The 22425-nt window shown below is 45.3% G+C and overlaps 2 protein-coding genes and 1 long non-coding RNA gene across 5 annotated transcripts in view; 1 reads left to right on the forward strand and 2 right to left on the reverse strand.

Annotated features, from left to right (window-relative positions):
• The window catches only part of BRF1 (BRF1 RNA polymerase III transcription initiation factor subunit), a 257854-nt gene extending 251382 nt beyond the window's left edge, over positions 1 to 6472 (reverse strand). The window contains exon 1 of one of the 3 annotated variants that reach the window (XM_014598772.3): positions 6238 to 6470. In XM_014598772.3, coding sequence (XP_014454258.2) covers positions 6238 to 6424 — 187 coding nt within the window. In that variant the 5' untranslated portion in view covers positions 6425 to 6470. Of the gene's footprint in view, positions 1 to 6237 lie in introns of all 3 variants that reach the window. The other 2 variants (XM_019479954.2, XM_059723299.1) reach the window with 2 other exon arrangements.
• A 193-nt stretch (positions 6473 to 6665) lies between these two features.
• LOC109281269 (uncharacterized) lies at positions 6666 to 10868 on the forward strand. The gene is made up of 3 exons (XR_002087873.2): positions 6666 to 6929; positions 9092 to 9254; positions 10369 to 10868. It is a non-coding gene; the product is annotated as an uncharacterized LOC109281269 (long non-coding RNA).
• Positions 10869 to 18165: 7297 nt separating this feature from the next.
• PPP1R36 (protein phosphatase 1 regulatory subunit 36) overlaps positions 18166 to 22425 on the reverse strand; it is a 46050-nt gene continuing 41790 nt past the window's right edge. Inside the window, exons 11-12 of the mRNA XM_059723304.1 lie at positions 20633 to 20755; positions 18166 to 18955 (exon numbers count right to left, since the gene is read on the reverse strand). Of these exons, the coding sequence (XP_059579287.1) occupies positions 18913 to 18955; positions 20633 to 20755 (166 nt within the window). The 3' untranslated portion in view covers positions 18166 to 18912. The remainder of the gene's footprint in view (positions 18956 to 20632; positions 20756 to 22425) is intronic.

The raw sequence follows: 22425 nt of genomic DNA on the forward strand, positions 1-22425 counted from the left end.
ACCACACCAGATTACAAAGCATCCAGGGACCTCTCAGGTGAGTGGTTAAAATTTTCAGCCTCCTTCCACATGGTTTAGTCCCTGACAGTATTCTGCAAAAAATGGAAGTCACACTGTAGCTCCTATCATGCAAGTGTTAGAAACAGATTTTCCTCGGGAGTTATCCTTTTCCTAATCAGAGAAGATTGAAAAATGCCCTCCTAGGATCCTAGACAATACACATGCTCAATATGCCTTGGGCTGCTGTCATTCTTGTGCCTTTTCTCACTTACGTTTTCAGGCCCTGCTGTACTGGCCCTTGACTTACTAGTCTGCTTCTCAGCTGAAAGACTTTTCTTCTTTGTTGATGAGTAATCAGAGTGAAGCTTCAGACTTTTAACATCTCAATCTCTTAACAAAAAAAGTTGTATGTATAAGGAACAAAGTCTCCTCCAATATTCGTAAGACCTTAGAAAGCCACTAAGAATGGAGATGGGTTACAGGAAGGGCACCAGTAAAAACAAGAAGCCACCAAGACTCAGTCTCCTGCAACAAAAAGAGTTGGAGCTCTCAAAGGGTATATACAGTGCTCAGCCATCTTTTTCCTTTAACTTTATACTTGCGTTCTCTGCCAACATCGTCACACTAATAAAGATCATCACAAGACCATGAAATACCTTTCACAAAAGTGGTCACTATCTTCATTTGAAGTGGACAATTCACTTTAGTTCATCCTCCAACAGCAACAACTGTAAAGATGGGTGTATATAGGAAAGTTGCACTGCATAAACACCGAAAAAATTTCAACTACCTTTCAGTGAAGGGAAGAAATATAGTTGACTTCTGAAGCCCTGCCTTGCGGTATTTTATTTTTGGACAGTCCTCCAACATTTTGGCTAATGGAAGCCTGTTAAGAACCTAGACAACTATAAAAAGAAAGACAGGTATTATATTCATGATAGAAAATATTATTTGGAATTTGATGTCAAGCCACACAACTCAACAAACTTCTAACTCAAATTAGAAAGCAATCTACTTTTTCCTAGTTGATGAAAGCCTGAAATGAATGCCCAATATAAAAAGACACTTTTTCTTTAAACTGGACTTGGTTATGTGGAAAAAAGGGACGTAAATCTTTTTTATGCAAACAGAATGTGCAGCACCCAAAGGCACCACAAGGCAACCCGGTGCTATTAGAGCAGCAGATCTTTCTACCTTCCACATTGTCAGGAAATAACCCACCTGCCCAAACCTTCTACTTCAAAACCAAGCAGTTACAGACAGGAGATGTCCCAAGAGAGATGGAAGAAGACACTTTGGTTCTAAGGGATGATCTGAGGCCTGATAAAATTCACCTTCATTATGCTTCCTAATTCTGTTGTACACAATTTATTCAACCAACATGTAGTTATTATCAATGAACGTTTCCTTCCCCTGAGCTTTGCCAGGACCTTTCTACCACGGGAATTGGTAGAAAGGTATATAGGGGCCTCCTTCCAAGTAAACAGAAAAGGCACCTCTTACACATGCAGACGTTCAGTAGTATCTTGTCAGGTGAGCAGTGAAAATATCCACCATCCACTGTGCTTTCTTACAAGAACTGAACTGCCACTCCCAGATCCAGCCACCACTCAAATGAATCCCTTGCAGATCAAATGTGTATGCCATCTCATTCACCATTACACCATGCATGTTTGAACCATCTTCTCATTCACATTAGGAAGTGGTCCACATGCAGACATGTCAAGCTCTTTATCCAAATGGATCTCTGCAGTACTGCTCAGGATTCCTGGGGCTTCAAACCACAAACTTTCCTTCTCCACTAACTTTTAATAAGGAGAATAGTTAGTCAGTGGCATCCTTATGGCAGGATGTAGCTTTTCTTGATCACTTCAGGGCAGGATCAATAGACAGAGGAATCTGTCACATCAGGTCACCTAATGGGTGCAAGAACACATCAACTTTGATGTCCAAAAAGTCCTGACCAAGTACCATTCAATTGTAGCCCTCAAATTCCTACAGTTTAACTGAAGAGTAGTTGGAGCCTGGACAGCTTCTCTAAAAAGCTGGGAAATTGCATAATTTCCCCTGCACAGGAGCCGTCTCCATACCCCATCTCTAGCAGAAAACAGCGACCGACAGAAAAGCCTCGGCTTTCCACCAAACCTATACAGTAAACCTCACCATCCCTAGACTCAGCCTGCCCATGGTCAAGTTGCCAAAACCGTCAAAGCAATACTGAGGTATGGACTTTCATAACTACTTGAAGAAGCACTAACACTGGCAGCACCAGAGTTATCAGTGCAAAATATGTCAGCTTCCTACTGAAAATACTGACTGAGCTCAAATATTTACTATAGCAATGTTACTGTGAAAACAAGGCTCACCCCTGCTGATAAAGGAGAAAGGAATACATCATGGGTGGTACTCTAGAAATCAGAGCAACCTCAGGGACCAAGAGTGATCGAGCCAGTTCACAAGCTATGCTACTATGCAGAATCACAGGCCCCCTTGCACTTTCAGCACATAAATGAAAATAAGATCCCAAATCTGTAAAATGTAGCTTCCTTATGCAAAACCTTCAACCTCAGGGGAGCTGCTAGCTTTCTCGCAATACCCCCCTCTCCCTTCTCTTCCATTCACTATCTCATTTAGATTTGTACAACTGTAAATAACAGCTATCTATTCATAGCTCTAAATACATCCAAGACAAGTAACAAGCTTAAAAAAAAAAAAAAAAAAAAAAAAAAAAATCAGCACTCTGCTCCCCAACATATTTCCCATACCCAGGCAGACCTAAGCTTCCCCATGAGATTTAGAAAGGCTTCAACACTTCAAAATTTGGCTTTGTCTCACTTTCAGACAAAACCAATTTTTCAAAGTTTCCTGAAAAACAGGAACTCTGTGAAATTCTCATTTCAAAAACAAGGTGTTTCCAAAATGATTATTCTCCCCATGCCAGCTAAGCAAAACCTCCTGAGATTTTCTCAGTTTCACACGGAAAAGAAAGTGACACCAACCGCTGGACTCACCTCTGCTTTTCAGTAGTGGACAACAGTGAAACTGAGAAAATTCATTTCTATTTAGTCCATGGTTATGGGGTCTTTAAGATGTGCAGCTCTACAGCAGTCTTGCTATCCTGAGGCTTGGGATCCCCGCAGCTGCACATCCCTGGGGCCAGTTATGTAACTACACCTGTAGAGCTAATAGCATTGTTTCAGATATACAAGACCTCTGAAAGTCCAATTACATTAGAAGACTGAACTTCACTCCACTTTGCAACAGTGCTGCAAATTCAGACCTAACATTTCTGGAAAAAAAAATACATTTTGGAACATCCAGAATCATGCTATTTCACAAATGTACTATATACCAAGACACTCAGGGACTTCTTACGTACCAAAAATCACCCTGTACTCTCCTAATTCCCAATATGATCAGAAAGAGCTTTTGGGTGCCTTCTCAACACTAGGCTGTGCACTGAGAGATGAAGTTAGCTCCAATTAAATGAAGGTAACTGTACTGTTTGAGAGGTAAAGATAGATCACAACAGCCCAGTGCAGGTCCAGCTGAACTGGTCCAAAGATTTCACGGAGTGAATCAGCACAATGGGTTCATACATGGGAACAGATCAGACACAAGCGGCAAAATAAAAGTGTCGCCACAGCATGTGCTAGCATACCTGTGTTGGCTACAAATGTCCAATTCGGGATCCTTAAAATTCTAGTTTATTAGGCGGATTGAAACACTGTAATAAGTTAAATCATAAACCTTGGGGCTGGTCCCCACACACACACACACACACACACACACACACACACACACAGTAGCAAGCTACAGAGTCAGGTATACCTATCCTACAAGCGCTGGAGTCTGCCGTCGATGGCCAGTCGAGGTTTCTTTCAGCGTGGTGTTATCATCCAGAAGGGGGTCGCCGGCTGGTCCTTCTGGCTGGACAGGTCGGGTGCTGGTCAAGTTGGAGATCAAGAAGGCACCCCTGAGGGTCACTTTTCACTGCCTTTTATCTGTCCTTGGCAGACTTTGGTGACTCCCCAGTTTTCAGGTTTGCCCAATCCAGGGGTCACTGACCCTCGTGGGACTTCCTCCCCCCGTCGGTGGCTACTGGATGGCATCTGTCAGCCCCAGGGGTTGTCCACATGTATGTGCAGGTTTGGGAGTCCGTTGATGAATTTTGAACAGGGCTCTGGGAGTGGTCGATCTGGAGATATTCAGCCCAAAAGTTGGTCCCCGGTGTTGATTAACTCAGGCCAGGGCTTCTAGCCCTTGATCAGTGAGGTTTAGAGATTTCCTGGTTGTTATGTTGTCTTCTATTGAATTCTTCCCTTGGTTGATCTGGAGTTTCCCAGGTATTAATTTTGTCTGCTACCATGTTACACATTCAATCACTAATTCACTCGCTCTTTCAGGGGCCAGCCTGATACAGGGAAGGACAGTTTGATTCCTGCCCTTGTTAACATTGTTACAATGTATAACTTACTTATGAAACTAAATACATTCAGTTGAAAGATGAAAGTTGAGGAGTATAAAATATAAGCTACAAATGCCATGGCACACAAATAGATAAAAATACCAAACTACAAGGGGAGATACAAAATGCACACACACACATTTTAAAACACAATTCCTTATCTTAAAGTGAAAGAGAGAGGAAGGAAGAAAAGGTAGAAAAAGAGAAACATATCCAAAGAGGGGAGAGCAAATGCAGGCAAGAGGAAAAGGGGGCTTTCTGCTACATTAGAGGAAAAGGGGGCTTTCTGCTACACCTGGGCTAGATAAAGTGAAGCAGCACGGGTATACACAGCATTAAAGATGCAGCAGCAAGTGCCAGCAACCAGGGCACACCCCAATGAGTACGCATATGTGTTTCCCGCAGGGCATGCGTTTCCCGCAGGACAAACAGCAGTGGTACATATTTCTGCTGCTGCTGTTTGTCTCTGGGCACGCCCCTGCACGTGGCAAACTGACCTGGGTGACATACAGGAGGCTGAGGCCAACTCCTGTGCTGGCCCCAGCAGCCTTACCTGGGGCAGCAGCAGCACGGACCCAGACACTTGGGCCAGCCAGGCTCCCTTTCTGGCAGCGCATGCTGCTGCCATGTGCACCAAACTACTTTTTAGAAGCATTTTTTTTTTTCATACCGGGATCTCCCGGTGTCAAAAAGAAACACCACGCTGCCAATCAGCAGCGCAGTGAACGAGTGCTCGTGTGGGTTGAGGTGCTGCAAATCGCATGTGCGGGTTCATCAGGAAGCGCCCCTGGAGTGCAAACTCTGCAGGTATCCTGCGCATGTCCTTCTGTTTGCTAGCACAAGCCAAAGCCCTGCCACCGTATCTCCGCAGCCACGGCTCTCAGCACCTCTCAGAGGAAATGCAGACATGCTGCCTGCCATCCTCCCTCCTCCTGGACAAGTTTCTCCCCTGGACATCCAGTTTCCTCTGCAGACTTACCCAGTGTCACCTGTACTCAGGGTCGGGGGAAGAGAGGAGCTTCGCAGAACAGAGGGACCAACAACCCCTGGACGTACAGGGAAAGCCGAGCACGGCATCCGTCAGACTGACAACTTTAGAGGTCTTGAAGAGGAGACTGGACAAGCACCTGGCTGGGGTCATCTAACCCCAGCGCTCTTTCCCGCCCAGGGCAGGGGGTCGGGATCTACTACGGGTTCTAAGGTCAGGATCTACTGAGGGATCTACTAAGGTCCCTTCTGACCCTAAACATCTATGACGTCTATGATATCACTTGACCATAACCGAGCGACTCGCTAGTAAGAAGCTGTGCCCGATGCCCTACGGCCGTGTCTGCGTGACGCCTCCTTGGCGGGGGCGTGGAGGGGCCCCTGCTGCAGCCGAGCCCCTGCCACACGTTACATTCATTGCGCCCGGTACGTGCAAAGCGTGTAATCAATGCTCATGGGCACGTGCACACACACACACACACACGCACCCACCATCAAACACATGCGTGTGCATAAGCCAAACACACGTGTGCATGTACGTGTGCAGATGCCAAATGCACACATGCTCACACCATCAAGCCTGCACGTATGCGCGCAGACACTATCAAGCGCACACATGCATATACACGTACACACGCGCTCACACCATCAAACACACGTCTGTGCACATACGTGCGCACATGTGCTCACGCCATCAAGCACACACGTGTGCAGGGACGTGTGCACACGCGCGCTCACACCATACAAACGAGTGCCCAGGCTCGCCCCGGCCCCGCGCTCACCGTCAAGGGACACGAACTGCCCCACGGCCGAGGCGCCGCCGCCGCCGGTCTCCACGAACTGCACCTCGGAGACGATGATGTTGTCCTCGAGCACGGAGCCGCAGCCCGTGCACACGGCGTCGCCCCGCGCCGCGTCCACCTCGATGTCGGCGCTGCCGCACGCCGCGCACACCCGCCCGCCCGGCATCCTGCCGCCGCCGCCCGGCCTCGGCCCCGGCCCCGGCTCCCGCCCGCAGGCCGCGCTCGCCGGCACCGGCGCCGGGAGGTGGGAGGAGCTTGGCACCAGGCCCCGCCCCCCCTCTCGCGAGACTTCACGGCTCCAGGGGTGAGAGGAGGACACGGCGCGGCTCTCGCGAGATGTCGCGTCGGGAGCTTCTCCGCGAGGCCCCACCCCCTTTCGCGGCGGAGTGCTGCGAGCAGGGCTCCGCCCCCTCCCGCCCGTTCTCGCGGGAGTTGGCGACCTCGCGGGATCAGGGGCGTTGGCACAAGCCCAGCCGCGGCTTAAACACGCCTGAGCGGTACGGTACGGCACGGGCCGGGCGGGGGAGCGGGCAACCAGCAGGGCCTGGGAAGCACCCCCAGAGCACAGGCAGAGCCATGAGGTGTCCGTGCACAGGCTTCCCTCGTTCAGTGCGTGCGAATTCACTCTTCCGCAGTGACCCTTTTTATGCCAAGAATCGGCTGTGTGCGAGGTAAATCCACTCGCGTGCGATGGGTGTGGGAGCGACGTGCAACACAGCCTCCCGCCCGTCCGTGCGCCTCGCTCCTTGTCTGCGACACGGTTCTGTCGCTGCCCCTAAACATTGCATTGCCCGCGGCCCCGTGCTGGCGCGCGCCGTCTGCCGCGGGCGAGCACCAAGACGGTCTTGTAAGAGTGGTACAGATGGGTCGAGGGGGGTCAGTACAGTCAAGACTTGGCAACATGCCCCTATTTGTGACGTGGTCGAAGACGCCGGTGCCGTTGCGCTGCAGCTCAGCACCGCCGGCCCCTCAGCGCCAGGCCCGGAGAAAGCCTGGCCTCTCGTGTTGTCGCAGGCTCCTAGAAGCGCCGGGCCGGCAGGGGCTACAGAAGTCACACCTTGTCCAACCGCCAGCTGGAAGCAAGATCCGCCATCTAAACCAGCGGTGCTCGACCCGCCGCCCCTGGACCAAATCAGTCCCCGGAGTCATGTCATCCGGCTTCTGGGTCTCCCCATGGGTCTGGAAATTTGGCTGCCCCTCCCCTGCTGTCAAATTTCTTGGACGCGGGGGGAGCCCCCTGGGCTGGATAGCATTGCCCTGCATGCTAGGCAGAGCGCACAGGGTGGCAGGGGACCCCGTCCCAGTGCACGGGGCCCAAACTGGCCCGCAGACCAGCCCTGCGCCACTCGGGGCCAAAGGGTTAAGCACCACTGCTCTAAACCAACCCATATAAAGCCCTGTCTAACCCATTCCTAAAACTGTTGCACAGCCATCGTGAGTGTTGCCCCAGAACCACCCTGACCTGCCACAGGCGAAGCAGGGGGCAAGGACACTCCCTGTCCCACCCCTGCAAGGGTTGTTAACATACGCTGGAGAGATCTATATGTACGTTAATATTGTCACAGCTCCGTGAAATAAGGCAGTATTAATAGCCATGTTTTGCAGGAGTGGGAAAGGAGAGCTGAAAGAGGCAGCCTGGGAGACAGTATGAGATTTGGGAGTTGGGGCGTTTTCTCTCTCTAGCCCTAGTCCAGATGTCTCTACAGCTGAAGGGATTAGGATTGGATGCACACAAGAAAAAAGTAAAATATAGGACCTAGCAGTCTAGGGCAGATTTTATGGCAGAGAGTCTTTTAAGGCTGCAGTGTATGACTGAGCTCTGGGGCTGAGCCTGGACATCTCAGCAGTACAATGAAATCAATGGGAAGAGGCCCAAACGGGCTGTTGGACAATTCATTCTAAATCACTCTGCTTGACATACTTTTTTTGTCTAACTGAAATCTGCCTTTCTTTCACTGAACCTTGCTTTATCACCCCCCACCACTACCACCACCATTTGTCCCAGTGATGTACAAAAAATGTCAATACCAATATATTGAAGCCATGCTGTGATTCAGCTCCTGCACCGTCTGGCTACTGAGAGTTAGCATGGGGCAAAGGACTATGCATGGGGCTGGGCAAGTCAGGCGGCCTTGAGCTCTAATCCCACTTCTACTTGTATAGCTGCCCTTAGTAAAAATAATTTACACTAAAACTGGGATATGGTTGTTGTCTTTTTCCCATGTTTTGTTCATCTTGCCAACTGAGATTGTGAACTCTCTGGAGTAGAAAATATCTGTAACTATGTACATCTGTACAGTGGCTAGCACAATGGGCCTTCATCTGGGGTGGAGGGTCTCTAGGTGCCAATACAATACAGACAAACTATAACAATGAAGTTGACTGCTCAAAATGGCCAAAAATGTGGGCCTTAACCTCTCACATTTCATTAATGCACTGTAATCATGGCACATTAAGTTTTGTATCTGTAATTCCAGGTACTACCTTAATGTACTGTATGGTGCTACTGCGCCTTAGCGCCAGTGCATGCTTTTTTGGTGATGCTAATGCGCAGTAGATTAATTCTACTGCACATTAGCTCAGTTTGTGCCTGCCATGCTAATGCACAGTAGAATTAGTCTACTGCGCTTAAAGCATCTCATGTAAATGCACCCAGTGGCATTTAATGCCATATCAGGCTTCTCCTATCTTTCCCTGACACTGAGTAAATGACGGCACTAGGATTGGGCATCCCTGGGCACATCTGCACATGCAGTTAATGTGACTGAATATATTCTGGCTCAGTTTGAGCTTGACTAAACTAATCCTGACATGGTCTATACGTGCCTTTAAGCACAGAAATTTACTGCACTGCTGGATACCACTTGTAGAATCAGAGAGCTGGAAGAGACTCCAAAGGATCATTGGGACCAGCCCCCTGAATGAGCAGCAAAGACATCTGGGGTCAGATGACCCCAACCAGGTGACCGCCTAATCTTCTCTTGAAGACCTCCAAGGTAGATGATTGCACCACCTCTGGGGGGAGCTTGTTCCATAGTTTGGACACCCTAGTTGTAAAGAAGTTTTTCCTAATGTTCAGCCTGAAACTATCTTCCAGGAGTTTCTGATGTAACTATCTGGCAGCACAGTAAATTAGTCTACTGTGTTCTAATTAAAACACACTTGTAGACAGTGACCCTTTACTGCACAGCAAATTAGCCTGCTATGCTGTAAAGCATTTCGTGTCTAAGATGGCCTTAAATTCCCAGCTCTGAATCTCTCACACAACCAAGACAACTTCACCCTCTCTCCATACACATACCAGTATCACACTGAACACATCTTGGGAGGCAAATATTCTGTGCTGCTCACAGACCAATTATTCTAGACTTTCCCCAAAGGAAAATACACTTTAGTATTTTATGAGACACAAAAGTGTGGCAATAACCTTGGTAAGTGTGTCAAAATCCTCAAACAAGAAGCATAAGGGGAAAAAATGTTTCTTTCTCCCAAATGATAAAATTAATCTTTACACTTTAATTTGATTATTCCTATGGTCCAAGAAGACATTTGTCTTCTTTTTCACATTTAAGACCAGATCTGGGCTCTCCCTAAGGCTGCTTTGCACTGAAACAGAAAATTGAGAATCTCCTTAGCAAGCATTAGACACAGGCACAAGTATTAGCAGGTTCTGACCCTCCTCAACAGAACAATAAGAATATTGCAGTTAACTAGTGTGACATTCTGCATCATTACCATATTTTCTTTCTTCTCCTTCCTTTTACAAAGCATCCTTTTGTTTTCAAAGAGTCCATCTGTTCCAGCTTCTTACTCCCCTCCTGAATTATGTCCTGTAATATAATGATCCCCACAGCAGACAAATGTGATTTCACAAATAGATTAGCATGATTTCAGGTAGGTAATAAGCATCAGAGAACATATGGCGCTGTTTATATACAGTGTTTTTAAAAATAAGAAATGGAAGAAGGGGAATACAGAACCTGTACAATAAGGCATGCAGTTCACTTCTAAACTCTAAATAGTATGCAAATAACCCATTTGTCTAAAAAATCTTAATAAAATACTTTGTCAATGTGGTCAATGAGGTATTACCAAGTCTTTAATTCACAGGAACAGAACAACTCATCCAGATCAGTTGCTTGGCTCACACAATTGAGCACCCTGATTGTGGCCAGTACCAGCTATTTCAGAGGAAGGTGCAAAAGGTCCTGGTGCAAGGACTTACAAGATACCCCCCCGTAATGAAAGTCCCATCCTAATCCCTATCTGCGAGAGGTCAGCTGAGCTCTGGACCATGAAGAGGGAAGCTTTCTGTTCCTTACAAATTATATTTTGCATTCTTTTGTTTGGGTGTTGCCATGCTTTGCTCAAAGCAGCATTTAGTTTGTATAATGTACTGTATCTGTCCTCCCCTCTACCCCCACTTATAATCTTACAAGGTCTTTGCTTCCATTACAGTTGGTGGCAATGCATTCCCCTGCCAAGAGTGTGTTGTTTACCCACATATCTCTTTCAATCAGTTTGAAGGTTGCTGCCTTTCAGTTTCTTTGAAAATGGCCATGGTGCTTATTTCTGGAGTAGCCATGAATAAAAGCTCCCAATCCACCTTCTCTAAGCCATTTATTATTTTTACATTCAATCACATCCTCTTATATCCATCCCCTCTCCCAAATAAACAATTGTGTTTTCTTGCTTTTCCACGATTATCTTGGGTGCTGATAGATACCATAAAATCAGAGCATGCCAGCGGGTGCTAGTTACCACATGAAGTACAAAAGAAACAAATCCTTAAAAATATTCCACCTAATAGGTGATCTCTCTGCTGCCTTACACCTCACCAACCTCGTACCTCCTACTGTTTCTATAAAGCTTTTGCCATCTGGGGAGATTTACTTCATTTTTTACATACATAAAATTGGTCTTTCTGATAAGAGTCCTACCCACTCTCTTTTTGTCTAGTAGGACTAGGACTGGAGCCATAAGCCAAGCTATGGGTTATGGCTGGATTCAAACTAGCAACCGACAGGTAAAACATTCTAATAGCAAAGAGCCCACCTGCTGAGCCATTCAGTCCCTTTAGCACACAGGAGAAAATTAAGTTGTTTTTCATTTGATCCACTGTCATATATTTCATATACCAAATTTCCTTTCCTAAACGCAACAAACCGGTGCTCAGGACGTCTGTTAGTACAGGGCAACCTATTTCCTGCCTGACATGCCTTGGGGAACATGAAGCATTAGCAGCTGTTGGGTAAGCTTGTTCGAAATTCATTTGTGAAGGTTGGCTTGAGAGAAAATTGTTTTCCCTTGCTTAAAAAATGGGAGAGAGTGGTCCATTGCTTGTGTAAGTGCTGAAGGAATGTGAATGGACATCACTCTCGCACAACCAGAGGGATTACAAGGGAATTCAGAAAGCCCAGGCCAAGTACATGCTCTACTCCCAAAAGAATGCACATGTTGTACAGAACTTTTGGGAATATGCGTAGGCGAGTTGGTGACACGTTAAATTATTCCCACAGGAGGCTGGCTCCCTTCACTAAATTCAGGGCTCTGGTAAAGGGGAAATTTAGGCATCAGATGATGGAAAACACATACACTCCATATATAACCAGAATATTTTTGCTCGTGGACTTAGTTTCACTGTACCACTATAGGGGAGGGATGTATTTACAGATACTGCCAACAAATACTGTGCTTAGTTACCCATTTAAAAAAACCTGCTTTGCTTAGGATGAAACAAAATCAGTGACAAAGTTGGGAAGAGAATATCATTCTCAGTCCTATACCTGAATAACAATTTAAGTGAAGGCAAATGTAAAATTGCTTTGTGAAAGGGCAAAAACCCTTTGTTGGAATGGGTTTCTAATGGACAGCTGGCAAACAGGAGAGCTTGTCAAAAAAACATCAAGTGATGATTATTATGAGGCTACATCCAATTCCCAAGTCTATTGACTGGTACTATATACTCACCCTGGAATACAATACTTTGGAGCAAGCAATCTGTGTCCTACTAGAGGGAAAAATGTCATTTGAAAAGCATGATTCAATACAGCCCACCTTCAGTGAGTTAAAGACTTTGATCATGAAAAGCTTTGGCCAACCATATGTCTTCCATATAGAATGCCTCTTCTTATAAAGCCAATATTTTATTACTCAAGTTCTATGCACATTAGTAACTCTGAGAATTCATGGGGCCAGGAAAATATACCAGTTAGCATATGTCCCAGTTTTCTGTTCTTCCTCACAGGGATGCAGCCATTGGGTGCATCCAGATGAATGTGCACGTGTAGTTTGCAGCACTGAAGACCCTTCTGTGGTGCTGCAAACCACATGCTCCGCACATGCAGGCATTTGTCACACTGCTAATTTGCAGTACGGCAGGGTTTTTTGACACCAGGAGATTCTGGTGTCAAAAACAACCAGTACTGGAAAAACCAGAGCCTGACTGGCCAAAGTCACACTTCATGCGCCCAGATCACCGCCACTGGAGCCCCAGTAGGCCCCCAGGATCCTAGGTAAGGCTGCTGGGGCCAGGCTAGGTGCTAGCCCGAGCCTCCCGTACCCCACCCAGAGCATTTTTCCCTGCACTAACCCCTTGTGCAGGGGCATGTGCATGGGGCAAAAAGCAGTGGCATAAATTTGTGCCACTGCTTTTTTCTCCATGACAAACGCACACCTGCTTATGGGGAAGTGGCCACTGACAATTACTCTAGAGAAAGAGAACTAGGTCCTATGATGGTGCTTTGTTTTCTGAATACTCAGTAACCATGGGACAAAATATACAGGCTAAAAAAAGCCTTGTTGGGTTCTGGAGTATGCAAACTAAGGCAAAGATTATCTATTAAATCTGTACATTTAATAGATTCTATGGTGTTGTATAAGTCACAGATAAAGGGCACAGAACTTTTAAATGGATTAACCTTATAAGGTGAAGATAGCTAGAAACATTTTCTACCATGTGAATGTTTGAGAAAACATGGTTATGTTAACAGAGAGCACTAGAGAGCGCTCTAGGAAAAGAAAAGACCTGTAAAGTTGGAATGGAAGTTGTAACACTGAGATCAGGGCTGAAAGGCCTGATGATTTTTCTTATTGGTTTCATTTCCTTAATCTGTATCCTCTTGAAATCCTTCAAATTGTTACTTTAAAAGAGGTTTGTATTTAAGTTACTTTCATATGGCACTTGCTTCTCACTTCTTGGATGCGTACCTCTGAGCATGCACGTGGGGACACGTTTCCCATGGGACAAATATTTTACATGTTTGTGCAGCTGCCATTTGTCCCTGGGCACGCCCCTGTACATGTGCTCTCACTCCCCTCCCATAGGGGAGGCTGGGGCCAGCACCTGTGCTGGCCCCAGCGTAGCAGCAGCCTTACCTGGGAGCCTCCCAGGGCACCAGCAGCTGGAACGTGGCTCTGGCGAGCTAGGCTCTGCTTTCTGGTGACGCACGCTGCTGCCATGTGCACCACACCATTTTTTTGCAGCATTGTTTTTTTGACACCAGAATCTCCCAATTCGCAATCTTGTAACAGGTTAAGGAAAACTGAGGCCTCCAAGTCCTCACTGGCAAATGTAATAATACTTGTGGTTTGCTTGCATCGCTTAATGACAGGATAAAAAAGGATGTTCAAATAAATGTTATATAGGCGCTCAGTAAAATCATCTCAGAAAATCAGCCCTACTGGGAGACAAGCTTGTTCAACCCTAAATAAGTGCATTTTAAAATGGAAAACACTTGTCTATTTATTGGTCAGCCAAGAGGAAACCCCTTTGATGAAGAAGCATGGTAATCTAAGCATAGGAGAATATGCCAGTGCAAAGACTACTACACTGCTATGCAGATTTTGTATACTGAGGGCTATTTGTTCAACTATTAGTGCACATCTCTTACATGCAAAGAACTGTACAACTGGTGTATATAGTTATTCAGTTGAGATAAGGAAATATGTAAGTGCAGATTTTTTGCACACAATAGCTATAAGGGTGTTTTTGTGGGACTATCTGCTGGGCCTACATATGAAAATTAGAGCATGCTTGTACCTTGATATTCGTGTTCATATGAAGGGTAATTTATTTTAGAGGAAAGGCCAAGGTCCATCAATGAAATCTGACAAATTTATGCACTCAGATACAAGTGCAAATAAATTAATGACTGCTAACCTACACTTCTAAAAAAATTGGAATTAATTGTCAAAAGGACCAGTCTAGAGAAAGGTGAGCTGCTAAGAGTGTCACAGGACGCATGTGAAGTTCCTTTTTTGCTTGAAAAATAAACCAGGAAATCTTGCTACACCATTGCAAGCTACCTCTTGGGTATCAGGCTAGATTCAGTGGACCCAAAAATAGATACCCACATACATTCTGATGGAGTTCATCACCATTTGTAAAATGCCTAAGATGTTAGCAGCATACAAATAATAAATAACGGTTCATAAATAGGTTTATAGGAAGAGACGGGAAACAAGTTAGCTGCCTTGTTTGAGGGTATTCGTTAACTTTCTCTCATCACAGGAAATGTCAATAGTTCTCAGGAGAGCAAACTCCCTCCGTTGGTACTTCAGGGGCTGGAGTTTGCATAATCAGAATGACTAACATAAGCTCTATACACAGCCTTCTCCCAGCATGATTGTCACCCTGCTTTCCCTTCAGCACAAGCAGAGAAAGAGAGGCCCCAGCTCCCTCCGAAATCCAGGGTCTGTAGGTACTGCTCCACTGTGGCTAGGAGATCCCTGTTGAAAGCATGGGAGAAGAGGTTCTGCTTTAACGTGCAAGGTCCCTTGCATGGGCTGAGGAGCAGAGCTCAGCTCCATCACACACCCTTCTGCTCCCCTCCCACAGCCCAGCTGAATGTTACCTGAGACCATGAAGCAGATCTGAAGTCCAAAATCTAAAGCCTATCTATTCACAATATGGACAGGACTCTCCTTAAAAGCCAGGTGGCCACATCCTTCACAGATGACATTTGCAAGGGTTCTGTGAACATAGCTCCAAAAGACTTACTGATACTGTCAAATAGATCATCTTAGTCCTCTGCCATCAAGGAAAACAGTTCGACAGCAAGATGAGAACAACCTTCTTTCAAGCACAAGGAAAAGTCATAAAAGTACAAGCATATGGAGCAAGAACTGGGAGGCTTATGACTCTCCAACATGGATGTTTGAATTGTAAAGGGAAGCAGAGAGCTAGAAGTTTAATTAGACAAGAATTTCATGAACTGCTTTCTTGAGAAACGACCACACATGCTCAAGCATACTAGACTTCAACCAATACTAAACCAACCATCACTCAACACTTCAAATTATTGCCTACTGTCTAACCTCATAAGCAGGGCCATATTAAGGCAACATATGGCATTGGATCCACCTCAAGCACAGCAGTTTTCCTGCCCTTGGAAAATTGTCAATAATTTTCAATAATCTGTAATTTCATAGACATTAGGGCTGGAAGGGACCTCGTGAGGTCATCATGTCCAGCCCCCTGCCCGAGGGGCTGGAAATCAGATGGGGTCAGAGCATCCAAGCGTGAATCATTTGACAATTTTTGGGTGAATCTGACAAAGGGTTTTTGAACCCGAAAGCTTGCTTTAAAATGTTTTTTCCAACTATATAAGTTGGTCTAATATAAGATATCAGATTCACCCAAAGAACCTTGTCTGCCTACGTCCTTAGACCACCATGGCTACAACATACACCCTTGAAAAATTTTGAAATTTTCAATCATTTGAAAATATTTGAAATTTTTGAGCATTTGAACATTTTCCCCATCTTGAATCAGAACAAAAACCTCTAAAAAATTCACAATACCAAAAGGGGAAAAATATCAGTTTTGATTAATCAAAAACTTTTGTTTGAATAACTTCCAAATATTTCAGTTCTGACTTTTATTTTTTTATTATATGTATTTTACATTTCAAAACAAAAAGACATTTAAAAATCATTCAAAAATGTCACAGTCGAAGATTGAAAGAAGTTCACAGCTTTATTTCTCAGACGTTTTTCAGGAAAAGAAAAGTATCACAACTAGCCTTTTTCACAAACAGGTTCTGTTTTGACAAATCCACTGTTTCCAATAAAAAAAAAAATGTTGAAAAATCTCTAGCCACCTCTAGCTCTGCGCTCTCCATTGCAGTGCAACAGCACGGTGCCACATAAACAGTTGTGTTCTGATTTTTCTCACCATCTTTGGAAGGAAGTAAGCCTTAGGGTTAATATTGACCAGATAGGTGTATAGTCCATACCCCTCCACTGTTGTTTCAGGGCATCTGCAGATTCTAGCAGTCATCACTGTTTGGTTATATTCAGGTCACCTTTTTGAGCTTTCCTTCACAACTTAGGAAAGGCACTTTTCCCAAATAAAGCTGAGAATCTGATATATGACTCTCATATAAATATATGACTCCAGGAGCTGGGGCCCTAGACATGCTTAGGCCTTCATCCAGCTCTGTTCATATGAAGACATAAACTTTGCTCCCTAAATTTACAGTCAAATTGTCTGTGGGTGAAACATTTTGGTGTCAATGGAGTTGCCAATGGACCATTTACTCCACCCAAAATGTGGTCTTTAGTAGGATTTTTATATTTACTGATTTCTTTACATGGGATATGTTTGTATCGGATTGTTGCAAAGTCTGTGAAAAAATGTTTAAAAATTATTACTTTGGAGTACAAACAGTGTGGTTTATAATAGATGCCGCTAATACTTTAACTACAGTATGGTATGATCTAAGCCTCTTCTCTTTCATCTCTTCATGCCGCAACATTTCCAGAAACTTAAGTGTGGAAAATTAACTCTGATTTACTTCAGCAGTAAAAGCTGGAAGAGTGAGATTGTTCCTATACTTCTGTTTGTGACGTTTCCTACTGAAGACCCTTACTGAAGAGATTTCTATATGTGGTGTTAACAGATACATACAGAAGAGAATAACGTGTTAGTGCATGACATTTCCAAGAAATAACCCAACCTCCTCAAATGCAATCCTTTTCTAAATGCAGCTGTGAATCACTTTTCCAAATGTAGCTGTGAATCACTACCAAGACTTTTAATTCATGCTACAGAAGCTACCACCCAGATTAGACAATCAAACAAGCAGCAGCAAATATCAAGGCAAAACACCAATTTATAGAGCTTAGGGCAAAACCAAACTTTTTGGTGTGTATTTAAAAAAGTTATCCATGTGAAAAGCCTCTCCCAGTATATCTGTGGCCAAGAGCCATTGTACAACAACATCATAGTCCATCTCTCCAGTGGCACCTTCATTGATACCAGAAAGTATGTTAAAGGCTGCATCAAAATGAATCGTTGAAAAGTAAAATTAATATCAGCTTTCAGCTACAGAACCATACCCTGGAGGTTTATAAAGATTAATTTTCTTCACATATTTTCAGGGGATAAATGAGAAGCTGATAGGCACTAAGTACGTATATCCTATCTGCGCCCTAAGTATGTGTATCCAGCACTGGAATTTTCCCTTTAATGTAAGTTAATGTTATATTTTTTCAAGCATGAAATTTCACAGCTGGCTTTCAGACTTCAATAGGAAAATTCTAGCAATGGTGATGTTATTATTAGAGGATTTGATTTGGATAATCTAGACTTGAATGTTTTATTCCAAGCCTGGATCTGAAAATCCAGCCTGGCAGATTGAAGTGTCCTCTGTGTAGTTCAGAGGTGTAGGTTGCAGTCAGGTTGGTCTAAGGGCATAGGCAGACAAGGTTATTTGGGTAAATCCGATATCTTTTATTAAACCAACTCACATAGTTGGAAAAATTCTTAGCAAGTTTTCAGGCACAGACACCCTTCATCAGGCTGAGGAAGTCCCCGGAGATGGCCATCCAAGAAGAGCACAGACCATCTGCAGGTGCTTCCTCAGCCTGACGAAGGGTGTTTGTGCCTGAAAGCTTGCTAAGAAAAAAATTTCCAACTATTTAAGTTGGTCTAATAAAAGATATCGGATTTACCCAAAGAAACTTGTCTGCCTCTTCAAACAGCCGTAACAATTGGCAAGTTCAACAAAAGCTCTGAGAAAACAGCCTTCCTGTGTCAGCAGCAAAGACGTTTGTTTAACATCCTCATCCTGGATTTTTTGGCAAAGTCATGCCATCTCAGCAAAGCAAGAACCTGCTGTAAACATGTGAGTACTCGTAGGCTCTCCCAGCCCTGCGGGTCAGAACAAGTAAGTGTCTGACATTGCAGCACTCCTGCAACCCTTCAAAATAACCAGTATCAGTATTGAGCACTATGGCAGCTGAAATGCATGGGAGGAGTTGGGACAAAAAGAAGATCACTCAATCCCTTTTTAGCTGTGACCTAGAATGGAGTTGCTTTTGGTGTCCAGAAGCCAGGGCTGGCGCAGTAACCTATATGACCGCCTTCTTCTCTTGTCACAATATTTTTAAAAAGACCAGAAACAGAATTAGCAAAACAATTCCCTTGAACAGCTTCAGGATAAATTGTGCCGTTTAATGAATGAGCCACTCACATATATTCCAAATATTCCTGCCTTTGAATGGGCAAAAATCCACCCTCTCCCCATCAACTGCCTGTGGTGGCCTCTTCCAGTGTCCTGAAGCTGAATGTCTGGTATGTTTGAACTGACGTAAAAAGTCTGGGGTTTGTAATCTAGCTTCCAGTTCATCAGTAGATAAATGTTGTGATTAATGTGCCTGTATGAGCCAGGATTTCCAGAATGGACGGACACTGCAAAGGAAAAATCAATTGCTGTTCATGTGTGAAAGCAGCCGAATCTCATTTGATTTGCTGCTTCCACTGCTTTGGAAAAGGGAAAACGCAGTGAGTCAGTCCAGGTCTGCATAAAGGAACAAAGCATCCAGGATGGGAAGAGCTTCATACACAAGGAAATGTGCTCAGTAGAAGGAACACAAAAGAAAAGTGGCTGGCACTCAAGAGATCAGTTCCTGATGCTGCTTTCTGTGTGACCTTTGGCTGGTTGCATAAAATCTCATAAGGCCTCAGTTCTCTATCTGTAAAATGGGCATAATAAGACTAAACTGTCTGTTTTGTCTATTAGAGTGTAAGCCAGGTGGCCTGGACTCTCTTCTCTTACGTGTTTGTACAGGGCCTGATCTGTATCCATGCATATAAGTGCTACTGTGATCTCCCTAATAAATCATGTAGGTTGCTTTCAGATGTGGAAAACAAAACAATAAAAAGGCGTTTTACTTTAAACTTGGTGCACTCCCATGCCAAGCCCAGAGCCTGCCCAGAAGAGGCATCACATTAGTAGGACCCGGCTTGCCCAACATCTGTGTAGATCAGGCACTTTACTGGGGCTTCTTTGGCGCTTTTATCTAGTAGCTAATTGAATCAGTTACTAGATAAAAGAGCCAAAAAGTCCCACTGAAGTGCCTGATTTATAGAGATGCTGCAGAACCAGGTCGAATAAACATGCTATTTCTTCTGGTAAAGCGTGTTTGGGGGGAGGGGGGAGTGTTCATGTGTGTCAGCAGCCATAATGTGTTTGGCAGCCTAAATATATAGATTGTTACTAGATCTCCTATAATAATAAAGTAGTGAAGGGAGTGACACATGCTGTTGGGGGATAGTAAGGTATCAGTGTGGAGATATGAGCAGGGAGAGACATGCTTTTGACCATGAAGGAGGGGGAGAACAGGACGACTGAAGGACAGATTCAAAGAAGAGAAGCAGAGAAGGGAGATGACTTTAACTACTGCATAGGAGCAGTGTGGAAATGAGATAAGGAGCAGGGAGGCAAGAACCAGAAGTCACAGAGCATGGGATAGCTAAGTCACAGGCAAGCATTTTACTCGTATGGGCATGGGCAGATTAACGCACAGGCTGCCCGGGCCCAGAGTCCCTTGCCAAACAGGGCCCCCCCAGATGCCTGGAGGGTATGCATGGGGGGAAGGGAGGGCAGCTTAGTGCAGACAAAACTGGCAGCCAGGCTGGGCTGGGCCAGGTATGCACAATGTGGCAGGCCGCGGCTGCTGGGTACTGGGTGAGGTGCAAGGTGTGACTGCACCGGAGCCCTAGTAGTGGCTGGAGCCGCTGGCAGCAAGAAGCAGTGCCGGGTGCGGTGCATAGCTGGGACCTGCCAGTGGTGGGACAGCCCCAGTGCAGCCAGGTCCTGACCCGGCTGCGACCATGGCCCCAGTGACTCTTATTCCACCTCTGCGTACAGGCCATGAAAGGGGTATCAGAAATGTCTGTATGTGGTTGAGGGAACAATAAGGGGATCTGAAGAGAGAAAGAGAGGTAACAGAGTCCAGGATGATGCTGTGAGCCTGAGTGAAGGAGAGGCTGGAAGAATTTCCCAGAGCATTGGAGCAGGGAGGAAGAAGAGCCCATTTTGGAGGAGAGATGAGAAGCTCAGTTATTTACCATTTTGAATCTTACCCTGCAACGAGATATCCAAGCTGACATGCCAGAAAGACAGGGGTAGAAGTGGACTGAAGGGGAGGATCATGTAGGCCTAGACTGGGAAAACACTGCCATATTGTTATGTGTGCACAGGTCCTTCTGCGAAAGAAAAGTAAAGACAGCAGAATGGAAAACGCCGGTGACTAAGTAGGTATTTAAACACGTGGCCTGTAAACCCACCTATGTATATGGCCCCATCTTTGTTATGTATAAAGCCCACCTATGTATAAGGCTAGCATAGGTATGTCAGATACAAGTGTGACTAAATCACCCCCCTTACCAACCTAAAGCCCTTGTCTATACTCAGTCATACCAGCCAAAAGAAGTCTGGATAGCCCCTTTCATTTAGAGAACTAGTGTAAGCAAGGAAGCTGGTAACCAAAGGAACTCTTGTGGGTATAAGTTGCGCCTCTGTTAGGCAAGTTGCCATTATAACTCTACTAGCAAAACTTCCAGTGCAGACAAAGCCTGGGGGGCAATACTCAATTTCCTGCAGTTTGAGGTTAACCGAGCTGCACCAATTCCCACCAGCTGAGAGCCTGGCTCAGAATCCCGAACAGTTTGTGAATCTGACTCATGCTTAGCAAGGGAATGGGGTTCAGTATCTGTGCGCTTAAGAGGAACACAGAAAAGGCAAACTTGACCTTTACTGAGAATGTCAGCTCTTCTCTGTGACCACACAGGGAACTATATGCCTAATCCCAAAAAAGGCTGAAGCATAGCTCTCAGTGGTGCCAGGGAATGTGCCAGGGGGCATGCAGCCCTCTGAAGGGGCACACACAGAGTATGCAGCTTCAGAGCATATGTCTGCTTTGATTATTATATCATATTAATAAATGGTGCTTTAAACAGCATTAGAAGAGCAGGCCTGAGAAATTATGATCCTTTTGTCTGAGGTCAGCTGAGGGACAATGGCTTTTTGGCCTGATTTTAATATTGGGGATATTTGATCTGCATTATACCAGTGGGGGCCCACCTTTTTAGCAGATGTGCCACAAAGTGGGCCTGTCCCCTCCCCCCCCAGTGCCACTCTGATCCCCTTCCTCTGCCTGACCCACCACTCTGCTTTCTGCTCACTACTCTGTACTCCTTGCCTGATCTCCTGCTCTGCTTTCTGCTCCCTGGCCTGTTTGCTGCTTCAACTGTCCCTCTTCCCAGATCTATTACATGCCAGAAGTTGCCCATGCCACTTGTGGCATCCACACCACAGGTTGCTCTCTCCCCCCATACCAAACCATCTATTTATTGAATACAATAAAATAGTGGGCCGATTGTCACTTGCCTCTCATTGTATCAGATTCCTGCACTGAAGGATGAATGAGGCTTGCTGAGGTTTGGCCAGAAAAGTGTGTGCGCTTGGTCTTAGACCATGGTAAACCATGGTTGTTTAGCTCTGTTTCCCTGGGGCACACACTGTCAGTGTTCAGCTTCTCTTTACTCTGGGATAAGAGCAGACACTGGGGCAGTTCCTAAAGACCATGGTAGACTGGCTGCTCCCACGAATGTGCCATAATTCATTGGCTTGCCCCTGCTCTTGGCAGGAAATTCTGAGAACCAGAGTGCTCATTAGTCTAATTTTGCAAGCAGGATGCAGCCCTGGCTCAGTGAGCTATCTGTAAATCCCTTGCGTTCTTTGTCAAACATTCCTCATTGTCATGACAAAACCATCCACGCAGTCTTCACTGCTCACCCTGTCTGTGCTGTTCCCTCTCCCTCCACTCTGCCGTCCTGTCCTGGTGCAGAGCAAGCTCACAATTCTGTAACCAGCT

The sequence above is a fragment of the Alligator mississippiensis genome, chromosome 2 (genome assembly GCF_030867095.1).
Source record: "Alligator mississippiensis isolate rAllMis1 chromosome 2, rAllMis1, whole genome shotgun sequence".
NCBI classification, from domain to species: domain Eukaryota; kingdom Metazoa; phylum Chordata; order Crocodylia; family Alligatoridae; genus Alligator; species Alligator mississippiensis.